The 21,904-nt window shown below is 40.9% G+C and overlaps 1 protein-coding gene and 1 long non-coding RNA gene across 4 annotated transcripts; both read left to right on the plus strand.

Moving 5' to 3' along the window:
* Nucleotides 1-10,214, plus strand: LOC129109133 (tropomyosin alpha-3 chain-like). Of its 2 annotated transcripts, none has more exons than XM_054621119.1 (9): nucleotides 1-315; nucleotides 5,351-5,500; nucleotides 5,708-5,841; nucleotides 5,931-6,048; nucleotides 6,580-6,650; nucleotides 7,446-7,521; nucleotides 9,455-9,517; nucleotides 9,701-9,770; nucleotides 9,877-10,214. In XM_054621119.1, the coding sequence occupies exons 2-9, from the start codon at nucleotides 5,366-5,368 to the stop codon at nucleotides 9,957-9,959; spliced, it is 750 nt and encodes a 249-aa protein (XP_054477094.1). In that variant the 5' UTR covers nucleotides 1-315; nucleotides 5,351-5,365; the 3' UTR covers nucleotides 9,960-10,214. The 2 variants fall into 2 exon arrangements, with proteins under 2 accessions (XP_054477094.1, XP_054477093.1); XM_054621118.1 differs by lacking the exon at nucleotides 7,446-7,521 and adding an exon at nucleotides 7,915-7,990.
* A 10,172-nt stretch (nucleotides 10,215-20,386) lies between these two features.
* Nucleotides 20,387-21,127, plus strand: LOC129109297 (uncharacterized). 2 transcript variants are annotated; one of them, XR_008531983.1, is made up of 3 exons: nucleotides 20,387-20,461; nucleotides 20,811-20,933; nucleotides 21,022-21,125. It is a non-coding gene; the product is annotated as an uncharacterized LOC129109297 (long non-coding RNA). The 2 variants fall into 2 exon arrangements; XR_008531984.1 differs by having other exon boundaries at nucleotides 20,392-20,461; nucleotides 20,808-20,933; nucleotides 21,022-21,127.
* Nucleotides 21,128-21,904: the final 777 nt, after the last annotated feature.

The raw sequence follows: 21,904 nt of genomic DNA on the forward strand, positions 1-21,904 counted from the left end.
GGGATTTAACCCGGAAGAGGAAGAGGAAGAGGAAGAGGGTGTCGTCGTCTGTTGGGAGTTGGCTGGACGAGGAAGCGGCGAACCAGAACCTGAACAGAACCAGAACCAGACCCAGACCCAGACCCAGACCCAGACCCGCACCAGAGCCAGAGCCAGAGCCAGAGCCACCCCGAGCCGAAGTTTGTCCCCCGCGGCTCCGCTAGCCTGCTAACAGCTAGCTAGCCTGCTAACAGCTAGCTAGCCTGCTAACAGGGAAGTGACGGTGTCAGGTGAAGCTCGAGCCACAGGTGTGTTTTCTTCAGAAGACTCGGACAGGTAAGAGACGTCACTCAGGTACATCCCGTCTGGTTTCCACGAGCTCTGAACGCTAGCTAACATGCTATCATGCTAACAGGGCGGTGGTCCGCTGTTAGCATCCGGAGCTAACGTGCTAATTACAGAAGTACACTACGTCAGTGTGAGTCACAGTAAATATGTACCTCAATATATACCTCAATATATACCTCAATATATATACACCTCAATATACAGTAAATATATACCTCAATATATACCTCAATATATACCTCAATATATACCTCAATATATATACCTCAATATACAGTAAATATATACCTCAATATATACCTCAATATATACCTCAATATATATACCTCAATATACAGTAAATATATACCTCAATATATACCTCAATATATACCTCAATATATATACCTCAATATATATACCTCAATATACAGTAAATATGTACCTCAATATATACCTCAATATATATACCTCAATATATACCTCAATATATATACCTCAATATATATACCTCAATATACAGTAAATATGTACCTCAATATATACCTCAATATATATACCTCAATATATATACCTCAATATACAGTAAATATATACCTCAATATATATACCTCAATATACAGTAAATATATACCTCAATATATACCTCAATATACAGTAAATATATACCTCAATATATACCTCAATATACAGTAAATATATACCTCAATATACAGTAAATATATACCTCAACATACAGTAAATATATACCTCAATATACAGTAAATATATACCTCAATATATAGTAAATATATACAGTAAATATATACCTCAACATACAGTAAATATATATACCTCAATATATAGTAAATATATACCTCAATATACAGTAAATATATACCTCAATATACAGTAAATATATACCTCAATATACAGTAAATATATACCTCAATATATACCTCAATATACAGTAAATATATACCTCAATATACAGTAAATATATACCTCAATATACAGTAAATATACACCTCAATATACAGTAAATATATACCTCAATATACACCTCAATATACAGTAAATATACACCTCAATATACAGTAAATATATACACCTCAATATACAGTAAATATATACCTCAATATATACCTCAACATACAGTAAATATACACCTCAATATACAGTAAATATATACCTCAATATATACCTCAATATACAGTAAATATATACCTCAATATATACCTCAATATACAGTAAATATATACCTCAATATACAGTAAATATATACCTCAATATATACCTCAATATACAGTAAATATATACCTCAATATATACCTCAATATACAGTAAATATATACCTCAATATATACCTCAATATACAGTAAATATATACCTCAATATATACCTCAATATACAGTAAATATATACCTCAATATATACCTCAATATACAGTAAATATATACCTCAATATACAGTAAATATATACCTCAATATACAGTAAATATATACCTCAATATATAGTAAATATATACCTCAATATACAGTAAATATATACCTCAACATACAGTAAATATATATACCTCAATATATAGTAAATATATACCTCAATATATACCTCAATATACAGTAAATATATACCTCAATATACAGTAAATATATACCTCAATATATACCTCAATATACAGTAAATATATACCTCAATATACAGTAAATATATACCTCAATATACAGTAAATATACGTACCTCAATATACACCTCAATATACAGTAAATATATACCTCAATATACACCTCAATATACAGTAAATATATACACCTCAATATACAGTAAATATATACCTCAATATACACCTCAATATACAGTAAATATATACCTCAATATACACCTCAATATACAGTAAATATATACCTCAATATACAGTAAATATATACCTCAAATATATACCTCTATATACCTCAATATACAGTAAATATATACCTCAATTTACAGTAAATATATACCTCAATATATGCCTCAATATACAGTAAATACCTCAATATACAGTAAATATATACCTCAATATACAGTAAATATATACCTCAATATACAGTAAATACCTCAATATACCTCAATATACAGTAAGTAGGGGAGTTTTTCCTGTGCCGATGTGAGGGTCTAAGGACAGAAGATGTCGCATGTGCACAGATTGTAAAGCCCTCTGAGGCAAATTTGTAATTTGTGATTCTGGGCTATACAAAATAAACTGAACTAAAATAAACTGAACTAAATATATACCTCAATATATGCCTCAATATATACCTCAATATACAGTAAATACCTCAATATACAGTAAATATATACCTCAATATAAAGTATATACAGTAAATATATACAGTAAATATATACCTCAATATATACCTCAATATACAGTAAATATATACAATTCAGTTTATTTTGTATAGCCCAGAATCACAAATTACAAATTTGCCTCAGAGGGCTTTACAATCTGTGCACATGAGACATCCTCTGTCCTTAGACCCTCACATCCTCTGTCCTTAGACCCTCACATCCTCTGTCCTTAGACCCTCACATCCTCTGTCCTTCCCCACATCCTCTGTCCTTACATCCTCTGTCCTTACACCCTCACATCCTCTGTCCTTCCCTCACAGGAAGGAAAAACTCCCCTAAAAAAAACCCTTTAACAGGGAGAAAAAATGAAGAAACCTCTGGGAGAACGACAGAGGAGGGATCCTTCTCCCAGGATGGACAGAAGTCAATAGATGTCATGTGTACAGAATGAACAGCATAACAGAGATACAACACATTCAATGTATGACATAAATGATTCATATAATAAGGCTACTTATAATAACAGCAGCAATTATTACAGTAGAATTATAGCCATGAAAATAGGGATAGTAATGTGACTAATAATAATAATGGAAGTAGCAGTGGGTGTCAGTCGGCTCACGGCAGGAGGCACGACTACGGTCCAGGTACCACAACGATTCATGGAAACCTGCAGAGCGAGAAAGCAAAAGGGGTACAGTAAATATATACCTCAATATACAGTAAATATATAGTAAATATATACCTCAATATACAGTAAATATATACCTCAATATACAGTAAATATATACCTCAATATATACCTCAATATACAGTAAATATATACCTCAATATACAGTAAATATATACCTCAATATACAGTAAATATATACCTCAATATATACCTCAATATACAGTAAATATATATACCTCAATATACAGTAAATATATATACCTCAATATACAGTAAATATATATACCTCAAAATACAGTAAATATATATACCTCAAAATACAGTAAATATATATATACCTCAATATACAGTAAATATATACCTCAATATACAGTAAATATATACCTCAATATATACCTCAATATACAGTGAATATATACCTCAATATACAGTAAATATATACCTCAATATGCAGTAAATATATACCTCAATATACAGTAAATATATACCTCAATATACAGTAAATATATACCTCAACATATTCCTCAATATACAGTAAATATATACCTCAATATACAGTAAATGTATACCACAATATACAGTAAATGTATACCTCAATATACAGTAAATGTATACCTCAATATACATTAAATATATACCTCAATATATACCTCAATATACAGTAAATATATACCTCAATATACAGTAAATATATACCTCAATATATACAGTAAATATATACCTCAATATATACCTCAATATGCAGTAAATATATACCTCAATATACAGTAAATATATACCTCAACATATTCCTCAATATACAGTAAATGTATACCTCAATATACAGTAAATACATACCTCAATATATACCTCAATATACAGTAAATGTATACCACAATATACAGTAAATGTATACCTCAATATACAGTAAATGTATACCTCAATATACATTAAATATATACCTCAATATATACCTCAATATACAGTAAATATATACCTCAATATACAGTAAATATATACCTCAATATATACAGTAAATATATACCTCAAAATATATACCTCAATATATACCTCAATATGCAGTAAATATATACCTCAATATACAGTAAATATATACCTCAACATATTCCTCAATATACAGTAAATATATACCTCAATATACAGTAAATATATATACCTCAATACACAGTAAATGTATACCACAATATACAGTAAATATATACCTCAATACACAGTAAATGTATACCACAATATACAGTAAATATATACCTCAATATACAGTAAATATATACCTCAATATACATTAAATATATACCTCAATATATACCTCAATATACAATAAATATATACAGAAAATATACAATAAATATATACAGAAAATATATACAGAAAATATATATACCTCAATATATACCTCAATATACAGTAAATATTTACCTAAATATATACCCAATATACAGTAAATATATACCTCAATATATACCTCAACATACAGTAAATATATACCACAACATACAGTAAATATATGACATAATATACAATAAATATCTGACAATGTACAATAAAAATATGACATAATATACAATAAATATATACCATAATATGATATCAAAATATATTCAATGAATGTATAATGAACAAAAAAATACAATTGTTATCTTTTAAAGATGTATAGTTAATATTCAACAAATAAATAACATAATGTACAATAAATATATAAAGAACAAACAAATACAATGTAATGTATTGTCCATAAATAGTTTAATATGCAATTATTTTACAACATAATATACAAACAAATAACATGTAATGTATTGAACAAATAGAGTTTAATATGCAATAAATATTTAATAACACCCGGTGAGGTACAGCACACGGGTACTGTGTGAGTATATATTAATATATAGTGTTACTTTAAATATTAAAACTCATTTACTGTTTTACCAGCATGACGATGATGATGAAGGACACAGTGATGTTCATTGATGAGTTTTAATGGAGCTCTATGGACCAGAGGAAGAAGAGGTTTCAGGTACTTTTACTTGATAGAAATATTAAACACAGTGATGTTGATGTTCCTCCTGCAGCAGCAGAAGAAGAAGATGAGTGGAGGACTGAACAGCATCGATGCCGTGAAGAAGAAGATCAAAGTGCTGCAGGAGCAGGCGGAGGATGCCGAGGACAGAGCCGTCAAGCTGCAGAAGGAGGTGGAGAAGGAGAAGAGGAGCAGAGAGGAGGTACACACATGCACACCTGAACACACACACACCTGTGGAGGTGAGGGTCTGTCAGGTTGTGTTACATGCCTCACATACTTGTGTTGAAAGAGGAATGTGAGGTGTTTTGAGAACACACACGCACACACAGAGTTCAGTTTAGTGGTCACACCTGAGACGGGTGAACCTGACCTCTGGGCGCTCTCCTCCCTGCTGTGTGTCTTGCAGGCGGAGGCGGAGATGACATCTCTCAGTCGTCGTCTGCAGCTCAGCGAGGACAACCTGGAGCGAGTCCAGGAGAGACTGTCCACCACCCTCCACAAGCTGGACGAGGTGGAGAAGTCCGCCGACGAGAGCGAGAGGTGAGACGCACCTGGAGGTTTTTAGTTCTCAAACAAGTGGAGACAGATTCATCAATCTTTTCCTCTCTCTCCCCCTGTCTGTCTCTCAGAGGGATGAAGGTGATAGAGAACAGAGCTCTGAAGGATGAGGAGAAGATGGAGCAGCTGGAGGTTCAGCTGAGAGAAGCCAAGCTGATCGCTGAGGAGGCCGACCGTAAATATGAAGAGGTACCAAGACCACTTTATATTCTCCTTTGATGTCAGACGTGTGGAGTTATTCCTCTGAACATGTTCGTTAACGTTCACTCACTCGAGTGTTTCTGAGAAAGTCAACAGAGCCGTGTTAGTTGAGGCCCTCTCTCCTGAGCTGGCTAGCGAGCTAGTCCGTATCCTGAGCTGGCTAGCTAGCTAGTCATAGCCTGAGCTGGCTAGCTAGCAGCTAGCTCTGGAGCTCCTGCCTGCTCTCCTTCAGGTGAAGTCTCCTCCTTGACGCTGTGCTGCTGTTGCTCTCGTGTTCTGTGGCCAATTTAATGTTAACATGAAAGCGTGGTTTGATTAGCAAGCTAACTAGCAAGCTACCTGTTAGCTTAGCCGATAGTGTTCTACTTGTATACTGATACTTGTTATACTTATGTACTTAGACATATATATATATATACTTACTTGTACTTCTTATGCTTATGTTCTTGTATACTGATACTACTTATGCTTAAGTACTCCCACTGGTCATACTGTAATACTGATGTGTTTGATTGACAGGTGGCTCGTAAACTGGTGATGGTGGAAGGTGAACTGGAACGAGCTGAAGACAGAGCTGAGCAGGGAGAGAGGTCTATAACACACACACACACACACACACACACACACACACACACATGCTTGTCTAATGTCTAACAGCCTCTTGCAGCATGAAGCTGCCCAGTTTCAGTTCTATTGTTGTGAAATATATTCTGTTGGAAAGTCAAGAAGACAAATTTTTTGGACCAATCAGATTGATTCTAAATCTAGGACACCCCTATCATATCTGGTATTATATTATGATTAGTTATTATAACAAATTATAATTAGTTATTAGTCATTATTATATATATATATATATATATATATATATATAATATAAAATAATAAATAAAATAATTAGGATGCAAGAAACAGACGATATAAAAAATAAAACAAAACCCCACCCTGAATCAAAGTCTGATCAGTTCATCATTCAATCCAACAGTTTGTCTGACATTATGATCCAGAAATTGTATAAAAAATAAACTGATGAACTTTTTTTTTTTGTGAAATAGCTGAATAATTTAAGAGCTAAGTAAGAATCCTTCCTTTCAGCCGCTGAGATTCAGCAGGCGATGCATCGATTATCCTCGTTTGTCAAACATTTATATTTATTATTACTATTAAAGCAAATTATCAATCGTTATTGTAAATGTTCAGATTTAGTTGTATGTCAGAATGAGCGTAGGTCTTGTTCCCTCAGTGTGATGTCACTGCTTCACTAACAGCTCTAATCCTTCTGCATCATCTTTCTCTTCCTGTCTGTTTCCATGGAAACGTGTCGATGCTGCTGCATGCTCCGCTGCTTGTATTTCCACCTGTCCACGTACCCACATGTCTAACAGTAAGGTTCGGAGGTTGGAGGAGCAGTTGAGGAGTTTCGACCAATCACTGAAGAGCCTGCAGGCGTCTGAGGACAAGGTACTGAAGGTCACCTGACCTCCCACCTGCTGTCAATCAAACCAGAGGAGAGCTCCTCCTGCTGCCTCCTATGACCTCTGACCTTTAGTTGCTGCTTCAGCTCCTCCTCCTCCTGCTGCTCTCTGCATGACTTTAACCTGCTGCTCCTTTCATAAACTCTGAAGACGCATCACAGCGACACCTGTGTGACGAGCTGTTCAGGTTCAGTGAACTCACGGCGGTTTGATGTAAACCGGAGTCTCTGCAGCTGCATTCAGAGTCTATGATGGTTCATCAGGAGCTGATTTCACTGGTCTGAGTTTCCACTAAACGAACTCTGAAACAGCCCAACACCAATTAACACAAAGACAACTTACCTGTTTGACCCAAACTGATTTGACCTTTGACCTGCAGTAAGAGTCGAGGGTTGGAGGAGGAGCTGAAAACAGTCTTCACTAGTGCAAAGTCTCTGGAGGCCCAGACTGAGAAGGTAGGAGGAGGGGGAGGAGTCATGAATACTGGTGTAACTGGTTGAGCATCACTGGTGGGAGTGGTCAGATCCAACAGTGATGTCATCGTGTACCGAACATAGAAATAGAGTGAAAGTAGAACGGACATTCAGATAAACATAGTTTAGATGGTCCGAGTGGCTCTGTGACCAAACGGCTGTTAGCCGACCCGTCACACTCGCCTGTTAGCCGACCCGTCACACTCGCCTGTTAGCCGACCCGTCACACTCGCCTGTTAGCCGACCCGTCACACTCGCCTGCCTGTTAGCCGACCCGTCACACTCGCCTGTTAGCCGACCCGTCACACTCGCCTGTTAGCCGACCCGTCACACTCGCCTGTTAGCCGACCCGTCACACTCGCCTGTTAGCAGACTCGCCTGTTAGCCGACTCGTCACACTCGCCTGTTAGCCGACCCGTCACACTCGCCTGTTAGCCGACCCGTCACACTAGCCTGTTAGCAGACTCGTCACACTCGCCTGTTAGCCTACTCGTCACACTCGCCTGTTAGCAGACCCGTCACACTCGCCTGTTAGCAGACTCGTCACACTCGCCTGTTAGCAGACCCGTCACACTCGCCTGTTAGCAGACCCGCATTAGCAGACGTCACACTCGCCTGTTAGCAGACTCGTCACACTCGCCTGTTAGCAGACCCGTCACACTCGCCTGTTAGCAGACTCGTGTCACACTCGCCTGTTAGCAGACTCGTGTCACACGCCTGTTAGCAGACTCGTCACACTCGCCTGTTAGCAGACTCGTCACACTCGCCTGTTAGCAGACTCGTGTCACACGCCTGTTAGCAGACCCGTGTCACACTCGCCTGTTAGCAGCAGACTCGCCTGTTAGCAGACCCGTCACACTCGCCTGTTAGCAGACCCGTCACACTCGCCTGTTAGCCGACTCGTCACACTCGCCTGTTAGCAGACTCGTCACACTCGCCTGTTAGCCTACTCGTCACACTCGCCTGTTAGCAGACTCGTCACACTCGCCTGTTAGCCTACTCGTCACACTCGCCTGTTAGCAGACTTGTCACACTCGCCTGTTAGCAGACTCGTCACACTCGCCTGTTAGCAGACTCGTGTCACACGCCTGTTAGCAGACTCGTCACACTCGCCTGTTAGCAGACCCGTCACACTCGCCTGTTAGCAGACCCGTCACACTCGCCTGTTAGCCGACCCGTCATACTCGTCACACTCGCCTGTTAGCAGACTCGTGTCACACTCGCCTGTTAGCAGACTCGTGTCACACTCGCCTGTTAGCAGACTCGTGTCACACGCCTGTTAGCAGACTCGTCACACTCGCCTGTTAGCAGACCCGTCACACTCGCCTGTTAGCAGACCCGTCACACTCGCCTGTTAGCAGACTCGTCATACTCGCCTGTTAGCTGCTGTGGTCCGTACACCTGGTTCTCTGATTGGCTGGCTGTCTCTCTGTCTGTCTCTCTCAGTACTCTCATAAGGAAGACAGGTACGAAGAGGAGATCAAGAACCTGAGCAACAAACTCAAGGAGGTGAGACTCTGACTTCCTGTTTGTCACCTGTGACCCGCTGACTTAATTCTATAACTAAATAACCATAAAAGAAGAACGTGGTTTAATTGAATAGATTTTAATTATTAGTATGAATCTCATCTTCATGTTTTAATGTAAATAAGAGAAATAATCAATAACGATCGGTTCACTTCCTGTTTGCAGGCGGAGAGCAGAGCCGAGTCTGCAGAGCGTTCAGTCGCCAAACTGGAGAAAACCATCGACGGGCTGGAAGGTGAGACGTGTTCTTCTTCAGAATCATGATGTCATGGTTCCTACGCTGTTTAAAAGTCTTCACACTGATGTCATTGATTTGACCTCTGACCTCTGTTTCCTCTCAGATGCTTTGACTTCGGCCAGAAACGCCAACATGGAGCTTCAGGCGACTCTGAATCAGACCATGGAGGAGCTCAACTCCTGCTGAACCTGCTCCTCACCCCGCTGCTCCTCCCCCACCTCCCTCCTCTGCTGCAGAGGACGGCAGAACCCCATGGCCAAACATTCCTATTACTCCTCCTCCTTCCACCTCCTCCTCTCCTGCTGGATGTTATGGAGGACAGTGTCAAACTCTATGGCCAAAACTTTCCTCCCCCCTCACATCCTCCTGCTCCTTTCCTCCCCCTTTCCTCACATCCTCCTGCTCCTTTCCTCCCCCCTCACATCCTCCTGCTCCTTTCCCCCCTCACATCCTCCCCCCCCACATCCTCCTGCTCCTTTCCTCCCCCCCCTCACATCCTCCTGCTCCTTTCCTCCTCCTCACATCCTCCTGCTCCTTTCCCCCCCTCCTCACATCCTCCTGCTCCTTTCCTCCCTCCTCACATCCTCCTGCTCCTTTCCTCCCTCCTCACATCCTCCTCCTCCCCCTCTGCTGCTCCTCTCCAGGTGGATGTGAGGGAGGTGTCTCCCCCTCTCTCTCCCCCTCGTCTCTTAATGATTCCTGCTTTCACACATTCCTTCTCTGATTCTTAAAGTCACGTTTGGAGTGTTGCTTAAATTGACTCCTCGTGTCTGGTCCTCCTCCCCCACGGACAGTGCCAACCCCCCCCCTTCAGTATTATGTGAAGGAGGCCAGTGGAGGAGCTGCTTGATATACTTTGTCTATAAGGGAGTTTAACATTGACTTACATCATTCCCTCGTTAAGAACTAATTAAGGACTAATGAAGTGTTTGTCATTACGGTTTGTTTTCTTTGCCACATTAATTAATTCCTGATTGATCGATTAGAGATAATGAGTGATTGTTTTTGTTCTTGGGGGCGTGGTTTAAGGGAGCCAATCACCGCGAGGCATTCCACTGCCATGTGTGGCGGGCCAATCGGAGCCACAGGTGACCTTTGACCTGATGACATGAATCAATAAAGTTTGGAGATGTTTTTACCTGGAGGCCGGTGATGATGTCACAGCTCATTGTAATAAATCATGACACAAAGCGAGACAGGATTTTATAAAATAAAAGCACGTCACTGGTTTGTAGATCTAAACCGACTTGAGTTTTTATTTCATTCTCAAAAATAAAATGTCATGAAAACATTTGACTTCATGTTTGTGTTGTGATACAGGTGAGAACGTCGTCAGAGCGACAGGTAAAGGTAAACAGTGTTAGCTCCATTAGCCCTGTTAGCTGCTACCCGCCGGCTCAGACGCAGCCATGTTGAGAGCCGTGTGGAGACAATCCCTCAATAAACAGATCAATAACAAATATCCTGTCCTTCTGGTTTCACTTCATTGATCAACAGATCAATCAGATGCAGGTAGAGGACAGACAGGTTAATTATAATAATAATTATTGTTATTATAATAATAGTATAATTTGTGCCTATGCACCAAACGGCAGTTCGGAGTACGCGGCCTTCTTGGAGTCCTTGGGTGGTGTTCTGGAAAGGGCGCCGACTGGGGACTCCATAGTTATTCTGGGAGACTTCAACGCTCACGTGGGTAACGATGGAGAAACCTGGAGGGGTGTGATTGGGAGGAACGGCCTGCCCGATCTGAACCCGAGTGGTGCTTTGTTGTTGGACTTCTGTGCTAGTCATGGACTGTCCATAACAAACACCATGTTTGAGCATAGGGAGGTTCATAAGTGTACTTGGTACCAGAACACCCTAGACCAAAGGTCTACGATCGACTTTGTAGTTGTGTCATCAGACCTGCGGCCGTATGTCTTGGACACTCGGGTGAAGAGAGGAGCAGAGCTGTCAACTGATCACCACCTGGTGGTGAGTTGGATCAGGTGGCAGGGGAGGCTGCCGGACAGACCCGGTAAACCCAAACGTGTAGTGAGGGTGAACTGGGAACGTCTGGCTGAGGATCTTGTCCACAAAGTCTTCAACTCCCACCTCCGGAATAATTTCTTGTGCATCCCGGGGGAGGCTGGGGACATGGAATCCGAGTGGGCCATGTTCAGATCTTCCATTGTGGAAGCTGCTGCTACAAGTTCTGGTTGGAAGGCGATCGGTGCCTGTCGTGGTGGCAATCCGAGAACCTGCTGATGGACACCAGCGGTGAAGGAGGCCTTTTGGTCTTGGCTGGCCCAGGGGTCTCCTGAATCAGCAGGCAGGTACCGGTTGGCCAGATGGGCTGCAGCTGCGGCGGTTGCTGAGGCAAAACCCGGGTGTGGGAGGAGTTCGGCGAGGCCATGGAGAAGGACTTTCGAATGGCCTCAAGGAAGTTCTGGCAAACCGTGAGACGACTCAGAAAGGGGAAACAGGGCTTTTCTCAGGCTGTGCTCAGCAGGGGGGGAGAACTGCAGACCCGGACTGGGGATATTGTCGAGCGGTGGAAAGAACACTTTGAGGAACTCCTGAACCCGACCAACACGTCCTCTGTGGAAGAGGCAGAGTCTGAAGACTCAGGGGAAGACTCGTCCATATGCCTGGCGGAGGTCGTTGAGGTAGTTAAAAAGCTCTTCAGCGGCAAAGCGCCAGGAGTGGATGAGATTCGACCGGAGATGCTAAAGGCTCTGGACATTGTTGGGCTGTCTTGGTTGACACGTCTCTTCACTGTCGCGTGGAAGTCAGGTACAGTGCCTGTGGAGTGGCAGACCGGGGTGGTGGTTCACATTTTCAAAAAGGGGGACCGGAGAGTGTGCTCCAATTATAGGGGTATCACACTGCTCAGCCTCCTGGGAAAGTTTACTCCAGGGTGCTGGAAAGGAAGTTACGGCCGATTGTCGAACCTCAGATTCAGGAGGAGCAATGTGGATTCCGTCCTGGCTGTGAAACAGTGGACCAGCTCTTTACCCTTGCAGGTCTGTTGGAGGGGGCATGGGAGTTTGCTCATCCAGTCTACATGTGTTTTGTAGACTTGGAGAAGGCCTTCGACCGTGTCCCTCGGGGAGTCCTGTGGGGGTACTGTGGGAATATGGGGTACCTGGTTCGTTACTACGAGCCATTCGGTCCTTGTATGACCAAAGTGAGAGCTGTGTCCGGATACTCGGCACAAAGTCGAGCTTGTTCCCAGTGCGTGTTGGCCTCTGCCAGGGCTGCCCATTGTCACCAATCCTGTTTGTGATTTTCATGGACAGGATCTCAAGGCGCAGACGGGGGGAGGAGAGTTTCCGGTTTGGGGACCTCAGAATCGCATCCCTGCTTTTTGCAGATGATGTGGTTCTGTTGGCTTCTTCAGAACGTGACCTTCAGCACGCACTGGGGCGGTTCACAGCCGAGTGTGAAGCGGTCGGGATGAGAGTCAGTTCCTCCAAGTCTGAGGCCATGGTTCTCTTCCGGAAAACGGTGGATTGCACCCTCTGGGTTGGGAGTGAGTCACTGCCCCAAGCGAGGGAGTTCAAGTATCTCGGGATCTTATTCACGAGTGAGGGTAAAATGGAGCGGACAGGACAGGCGGTTCGGTGCAGCGTCAGCAGTGATGCAGGCGTTGTACCGGACCGTTTTGGTGAAGAAGGAGCTGGCAAAGCTCCTGATTTACCAGTCCATCTACGTTCCAACTCTCACCTATGGTCATGAGCTTTAGGTAGTGACCGAAAGAATGAGATTGCAAATACAAGCGGCCGAAATGAGCTTCCTTAGTAGGGTGGCTGGGCTCAGCCTTAGAGAGAGGGTGAGGAGCTCAGCCTTAGAGATGGGGTGAGGAGCTCAGCCTTAGAGAGAGGGTGAGGAGCTCAGCCTTAGAGATGAGGGTGAGGAGCTCAGTCTTAGAGATGGGGTGAGGAGCTTAGAGATGAGGGTGAGGAGCTCAGCCTTAGAGATAGGGTGAGGAGCTCAGACATCCGGAGGGAGTTCGGAGTAGAGCCGCTGCTCCTTCGCGTCGAAAGGGGCCAGCTGAGGTGGCTCGGGCATCTGATCAGGATGCCTCCTGGACGCCTCCCTTTAGAGGTTTTCCAGGCACGTCCAACTGGTAAGAGGCCCCGGGGTAGACCCAGAACACGCTGGAGAGATTATATATCTCGTCTGGCCTGGGAACGCCTCGGGGTTCCCCAGGAGGAGCTGGAAAGTGTTGCTGGGGAGAAGGACGTCTGGAGGACCCTCCTTAGCTTGCTGCCCCCTCGACCCGGCCCGGATAAGAGGAGGAAGATGGATGGATGGATGGATAATTAGTATAATTATTATTGTTATAATATTATTAATATAATAATATATAAGGTTATTTATTCAGTATCTGTAAATATAGATATTCATTGATAAAGCCTGACTCCACCTTGATGTCACATGTTTTCAGTCCACAGATTAACGATGTGAAGCTTCAGAAACCTTTAGAGGAGAGAACTCTTTTCCTCAGTGTGTAAACTGTTTATGTATCTGATGTTCAGGTTTTAAATGTATAAAATATATGATTCATAAATGACTCTACCTTCAGGTATATTTATTCATATAAATGTTTAAATAAATATGACATAAAGGAACTAAAATATGGATAGGGTGTCCTTTACTCTGATAGGGTGTCCTTTACTCTGATAGGGTGTCCTTTACTCTGATTGGCTCTCCTTTACTCTGATAGGGTGTCCTTTACTCTGATTGGCTCTCCTTTACTCTGATAGGGTGTCCTTTACTCTGATTGGCTCTCCTTTACTCTGATAGGGTGTCCTTTACTCTGATAGGGTGTCCTTTACTCTGATAGGGTGTCCTTTACTCTGATAGGGTGTCCTTTACTCTGATAGGGTGTCCTTTACTCTGATAGGGTCTCCTTTACTCTGATTGGCTCTCCTTTACTCTGATAGGGTGTCCTTTACTCTGATGTCCTTTACTCTGGGTGTCCTTTACTCTGATAGGGTGTCCTTTACTCTGATAGGGTGTCCTTTACTCTGATAGGGTGTCCTTTACTCTGATAGGGTGTCCTTTACTCTGATAGGGTGTCCTTTACTCTGATAGGGTGTCCTTTACTCTGATTGGGTGTCCTTTACTCTGATAGGGTGTCCTTTACTCTGATAGGCTCTCCTTTACTCTGATTGGCTCTCCTTTACTCTGATAGGGTGTCCTTTACTCTGATAGGGTGTCCTTTACTCTGATAGGGTGTCCTTTACTCTGATAGGGTGTCCTTTACTCTGATAGGGTGTCCTTTACTCTGATAGGGTGTCCTTTACTCTGATAGGGTGTCTTTTACTCTGATAGGGTGTCCTTTACTCTGATAGGGTGTCCTTTACTCTGATAGGGTGTCCTTTACTCTGATAGGGTGTCCTTTACTCTGATAGGGTGTCCTTTGCTCTGATTGGCTCTCCTCTCCTTTACTTTCGCTTTGGAGCTGGCCGTGGCGCAGCTTCTTCTTCTTCTCTGTGTGAAGGTGAGTAGGAGACTCTTTTTTCTGGCTCTTTCTCAGGGGCCGTTTCTCAGTCAGTGAACTTCTCTGTACGTGTGTCCTCCTGAACTTGTGAAACGTCATCTAGCGGCCCAGGTTCTGTTCCATACACAAGTTCATCCAGACAGGTACGGTCCAGATACCCGGATGTGTCCTCGCTCCGCCCGTTATATCGGGGACGCATCGGAGGAGACTTGTGTGGACTTTGGACCATAGATATATATAGAACACTAGATACGCCACGCCCCTCTCAGCCGCGCAAACAAGCCGCCATCTTGTGTGGGTCTTGAGTAACTGTATTCTCACACTGTCAGACAGCCAAAGATACATATGGTCACAGCTTTATTTTAAGATGTTTTTATATAATGTAGTTAAGACTTAAAATATAGTTAATATATCCAGTAGAGCCTGATGTGTATAGTTATGTCGGATATGTGTGTGGACCATATATTTGTGTATATATATATATATATTGTATTAAATGTATAATTGTAAACATACTGTACCAAACTACATTAGGATTATAAATCAATAGAAATTATATATAAAGTGTAAATATAGTACATCAAATTATAAAAATAGACATATGTATAAATGTATATATATGGATTGATATTGTAAATTATAAAATATATAGTATTTATTTTATTTAAGTTGTATATGTATGGATTGTAAATATCAAATATAGTGTCATAAAAAAATTGTATATAGATATATAAAAAGATGAGGAACACAGGAAGTTAATTTATTAAATATTTGTCCTTTTCTTTTTGTTTTGTATTTTTCACATGTTTAATTTGTATTTGAATGTCTGAAATAAATTCAATCAATAGTTCCAGTTGTATCTCAGTCTGGAGGGTTGCTGGTTCTAGTCCAGAGTGATGCAGTGTTAGAGTGGTTTGAGAGTTATAAGCTAAATGGATAAGATATTTACTTTTTGAGAAATAAAATGTTAATCTGAGTCCAGCAGAAACATTTCTGATAGTAGATATAATCAGTGGCAAGTTAAATGTCCTGTGTTAAAAAGTGTGTTTCTTGTATAACATAGAGGAAAAAAATCTGCCTACCACTTAAAATCAAACATGGAATATCAACTATGATGTTTTTAGTGTCATCCACTGAGCCATCACCGCTCAAATTTGCTACATGTTTGCATGAATTTTCCATAAGGTGTAATGCACTAGGCAGCTGGAGGGTTGACCCATTCAAGATGGCCTCGCGTGGCTCAGCCGACCGGAGTCTGTGGGCTCAACATTGCCGTGACGTATCTATGTTCTATATATATGATGTCTATGCTTTGGACCATGCTTTGGACAACCAAGTATCCCAGAATGCATTTCACCAGCCAAGTCTCCCAGAATGCATTTCACCAGCCAAGTCTCCCAGAATGCATTTCACCAGCAAACAAGAGCCGACGTCAGTTATAACTGTCTAAATACTGCTGCTGTTGTGTAACGAGTTTAGTTTTAAGATGTTTTTAAGCGAGAATGTAGTTAAGACTTAAAATATGAGGTCAATTTATCCAGATAGAGCCTGATGGAAACAGCGCCGACGTCTGTCGGAGATATGAGAGGACCAGAGAGGAGATATATATATATATATAGATATATATCTATATCTATATATAGATATATATCTATAGATATATATAGATATATATAGATATATATAGACAGAGAGAGATATGAGAGGACCAGAGAGGAGATATATATATATATATATATATCTCTATAAACTACAGGTGGCCTACAAACGTAGTCCTAAACAAGGGCCTACAAACGTAGTCTATAAACTACAGGTGGCCTACAAACGTAGTCTATAAACTACAGGTGGCCTACAAACGTAGTCATAACTACAGGTGGCCTACAAACGTAGTCTATAAACTACAGGTGGCCTACAGACGTAGTCTATAAACTACAGGTGGCCTACAGACGTAGTCTATAAACTACAGGTGGCCTACAGACGTAGTCTATAAACTACAGGTGGCCTACAAACGTAGTCTATAAACTACAGGTGGCCTACAAACGTAGTCTATAAACCAGGTGGCCTACAAACGTAGTCCAAACTACAGGTGGCCTACAAACGTAGTCTATAAACTACAGGTGGCCTACAAACGTAGTCTATAAACTACAGGTGGCCTACAAACGTAGTCTATAAACTACAGGTGGCCTACAAACGTAGTCTATAAACTACAGGTGGCCTACAAACGTAGTCTATAAACTACAGGTGGCCTACAAACGTAGTCTATAAACTACAGGTGGCCTACAAACGTAGTCTATAAACTACAGGTGGCCTACAAACGTAGTCTATAAACTACAGGTGGCCTACAAACGTAGTCTATAAACTACAGGTGGCCTACAAACGTAGTCTATAAACTACAGGTGGCCTACAAACGTAGTCTATAAACTACAGGTGGCCTACAAACGTAGTCTATAAACTACAGGTGGCCTACAAACGTAGTCTATAAACTACAGGTGGCCTACAAACGTAGTCTATAAACTACAGGTGGCCTACAAACGTAGTCCATAAACTACAGGTGGCCTACAAACGTAGTCTATAAACTACAGGTGGCCTACAAACGTAGTCTATAAACTACAGGTGGCCTACAAACGTAGTCTATAAACTACAGGTGGCCTACAAACGTAGTCTATAAACTACAGGTGGCCTACAAACGTAGTCTATAAACTACAGGTGGCCTACAAACGTAGTCTATAAACTACAGGTGGCCTACAAACGTAGTCTATAAACTACAGGTGGCCTACAAACGTAGTCTATAAACTACAGGTGGCCTACAAACGTAGTCTATAAACTACAGGTGGCCTACAAACGTAGTCCATAAACTACAGGTGGCCTACAAACGTAGTCTATAAACTACAGGTGGCCTACAAACGTAGTCTATAAACTACAGGTGGCCTACAAACGTAGTCTATAAACTACAGGTGGCCTACAAACGTAGTCTAAACTACAGGTGGCCTAAACTAGTCTATAAACTACAGGTGGCCTACAGACGTAGTCTATAAACTACAGGTGGCCTACAAACGTAGTCTATAAACTACAGGTGGCCTACAAACGTAGTCTATAAACTACAGGTGGCCTACAAACGTAGTCTATAAACTACAGGTGGCCTACAAATGGAAAACTACAGGTAAAAAGTAAACACTTCCTGTGTTTTCATTGAAGGCTGAACACTGTTCCTCTTCATCACAGTTTTTTTTCATCGCCCTGCTGCTGCTGCTCTCGTCCTCTTTAGAGGCGCAGTCAACTCCAACGAACCTAAAGTCTGTGGGGACTCCTCATTTCCTCGTTCTGTGTCTCCTTGGTTCCTTTCCTCGAGGAGTCAAGGCAACAAGTGACGTCAGTTACATATGACGAGTGTCACAGCTGATCGTCTGTCTGTTGTTTAGTTCTAACTCTGTATTTATCATGTCAGATGAGCGACAGTTACCATGACGTCTGTATTTACTATTAATTCAATCATTAGGAAGCTTCATGTGACAAGAAGGCTTTATATTTATATATTATTTATATTTATATATTATTTATATTTATATATTATTTATATTTATATATTATTTATTTTTATATGTATATATTATTTATATTATATGTATATATTTATATTTATGTATGCATTATTTAAATTATATTTATATATTTATATATATATTTATATATTATTTATATTTATATATTATTTATATATTCATATATTTATATATTCATATATTATTTATATTCATATTTATATATTATTTATATTGATATATTATTTATATTTTTATTTATATATATTATTTTTATTTATATGTTATTTATATACTATTTATATTTATATATTATTTATATACTATTTATATTTATATATTATTTATATTTATATATTATTTATATATTAATTATATTCATATATTATTTATATTTATATGTATATATTATTTATATGTATGTATTATTTATAGTTATATTTATATATTATTTATATTTATATATTATTTATATTTATATATTATATCGAACCTCTTTTATTTGTTTACTGCAGATGAAAAGACTTCAAAGGTCAAAGGTTAAACTGCTGTTTGAAGGAAATGTGACGTCTTCCCTGTTTCCTTTTTCACAAACAGCTGCACATGAAGAACAAGCTGCTTTCTGTATTCACTCTGTGTCCTGTAATAAAGACACCATCATCATATTCTGGCTTATTAAATAATGACTTCACAATCGGAATAATAAAGAATAAATACTACAAAGGCGTTCTGCAGTAGAGCTGCACGTAGAACAGTTTAAATACAGGATGCAGCTTGTTCTTCACACAAAGGCTCCAGAGAGGAACACTGCTGCTCTCACACTGATGATACCTGTGTCTTTATTAGTATGCATTAATGTATATATATGTATTTATGTATTTATGGCCTCATATGTTATATACCTCAGTTATATACAGCTTTCTGTTTGATGTCCATCGGCCCTGATGATGTCACAGAGTCACAGTACACCACATGCCCCGCCCCCAACCATAGCTGGTCCAATAGCACACTGCTACCTGGACAGGTGTGTCAGACTTCTGGGTCATTTGGTGGCCATGATTATCTAAATAGTTGAATCAGTTTGAATGGACTGTTTTAAAATAATGAGAGAGAATCTGAAGGAACCAGCTTCCTCTTTAATCTTCATGTTGAACCACAAACGAGATGATCCACAAATAAATGAAGGTTCTACTGCTCAACCACGTTTATGGAGAAACTCATTGTATGTGTGTAAGAGGCCGTCTGCATAAAGAAGCTGTTCAGCTGATAGTAAAGCTTTAAGAGAACGTCAACCAACAAATAATGATGGAGGTTTTATTCTGAAAAGCTCTAAACGAGGAAGTGAGTGAGTTCAAGGTGACAGTTTCCCTTTGAGGCACCAGAGGGCGACACATCCACTAACAGCCTCACTGAGAGGAGACGTCAGTGGAGACTCCATCAGAGAGAATCAGGACGTTGATGTGAAGGATCAATGAGTGATGATGTGCTGATCAATGAGTGATGATGTGCTGATCAATGACTGATGATGTGCTGATCAATGAGTGATTGGATCAATGATTGATGCTTTCAGCTCTGCTCTCACTGTTTCCTCTACAGATGAAGGTAGAGCGTCTCTGATAGCTGATGTGGATGTGAATTCAGCAGCAGATAACAAGGTGACATGATTGATTTTGGATTATTGGACTAGCTGCCACTGCATGCTCTGACTGGATGTAGTCGACTTGGAGAAAGAGGAACATTTCAAACGTTGAAGAGCTTTTTAAAGTCAGTCAAATAGAAGTGAAAAGTGACGTCATCCCCAAAGAAAGGCAGATAAAAAGCCACATGAAGTGTATTCCTCTAGTGTTGAAACAAGCCTAAAGACTAAAGAGCATTGTGAATGTCATTTCTTAGATATGACTCTTCAACATGGAAACTGTCCCATGAGTGTGTTTAGTATTGAGGTGAATGAGCTCTGTGTGTTTGTCATGATGAAGAGAAATAATGTGTGAGCTCTCCCAGCAGGTTGTTGTGTTGGTGTGAAGGTGTGGACTCTGCTATGAGTCAGTGTGAGGACAGAGAGGAGGGAGTCCCTCCCTCTAAAAGCACTCTGTGTGGGGAACATGACAGCCAGACCAAAGGTCAGAGGTGAGAGGACCATCTCTAACTGTCCACCACTCTTCTCCATGTCACACAGTCTTTCATTCACTCACTCTGTTTATGTATATGGGATCAGGATCCATCAGAGACCAGACTGTGCTGGACCTGGACCTGAACCTGGACCTGGACCTGGACCTGGACCTGGACCTGGACCCAGCTGTGTGTCCATGAAGAGTGACCGGTCTATGGATCGTCCTATAAACTTCAAAGATGGACGCCCCTCTGGTGATCAGAGGTGAGGATTTAATGTGATTTCAAACAGTCTCCATGGTGACGTCACACACTCCAGTCTCCTCACCTTCATCTTCACTACCTTCACTTCAGGATTGTGTCAATGAGCAGAGTGTTGACCTGAAGCCGGTGGCAGCTCTGGTCCAGTCACTCCATGTCCTCACTCCCTCTGCATTGACCCTTTATGGTGGAATGTGAGCGTGTAGAGGGGGGGTGTGAGGCTGAACCAGCTGCTCACATTTACAGCTTATCAGGATTTAAAAAGGAAATAGCTCACAGGAGAACACAACGTTTTATCAATCTGAATATTTGACGTCCTCAAACATTTAGTGTGGATGTGAAAGGAGCCACTAGCTCTGTACTTATTATCATTTCATACATTCAAAGCTTCTCTTTAGGGTTTGAATGAAGGTCACAGTTTCTGTTCTTACAGGTGAGAGTCTTTCTTTGTGTGCAGCAGCAAGTGAGAGAGCAAAGACATTGACCTCAGTGAAGATGTTGTTTTTAAAGGCTTAACGCCAACAGATACGGATTGAAGCAGGATATTTAGTTTAGTATTTAGAAAGCATTCCATGTGTAGTTTAATATAAGAGAGTTTATGACTGACACACACAGGAGACGGTAGCTCTCTGGATACTGTACGTGTGTTCTTAACCATTAACAGACCAAGCTTCTAGATGGTGTATTTCTAAAGGAACGTAGAGAAAAGATGAACAGACACGACACCG

The sequence above is a fragment of the Anoplopoma fimbria genome, chromosome 20 (genome assembly GCF_027596085.1).
Source record: "Anoplopoma fimbria isolate UVic2021 breed Golden Eagle Sablefish chromosome 20, Afim_UVic_2022, whole genome shotgun sequence".
NCBI lineage: Eukaryota > Metazoa > Chordata > Actinopteri > Perciformes > Anoplopomatidae > Anoplopoma > Anoplopoma fimbria.

Bases quoted from the DNA above. Each gene is read 5' to 3' on its own strand.
- LOC129109133 (XM_054621119.1), top strand. From the start codon at position 5,366: ATGAGTGGAGGACTGAACAGCATCGATGCCGTGAAGAAGAAGATCAAA. The intron at 5,501-5,707 runs GTACACACATGC...TGTGTCTTGCAG, and splicing joins AGAAGAGGAGCAGAGAGGAG to GCGGAGGCGGAGATGACATC. The intron at 7,522-9,454 runs GTACTGAAGGTC...TGTCTCTCTCAG, and splicing joins TGCAGGCGTCTGAGGACAAG to TACTCTCATAAGGAAGACAG.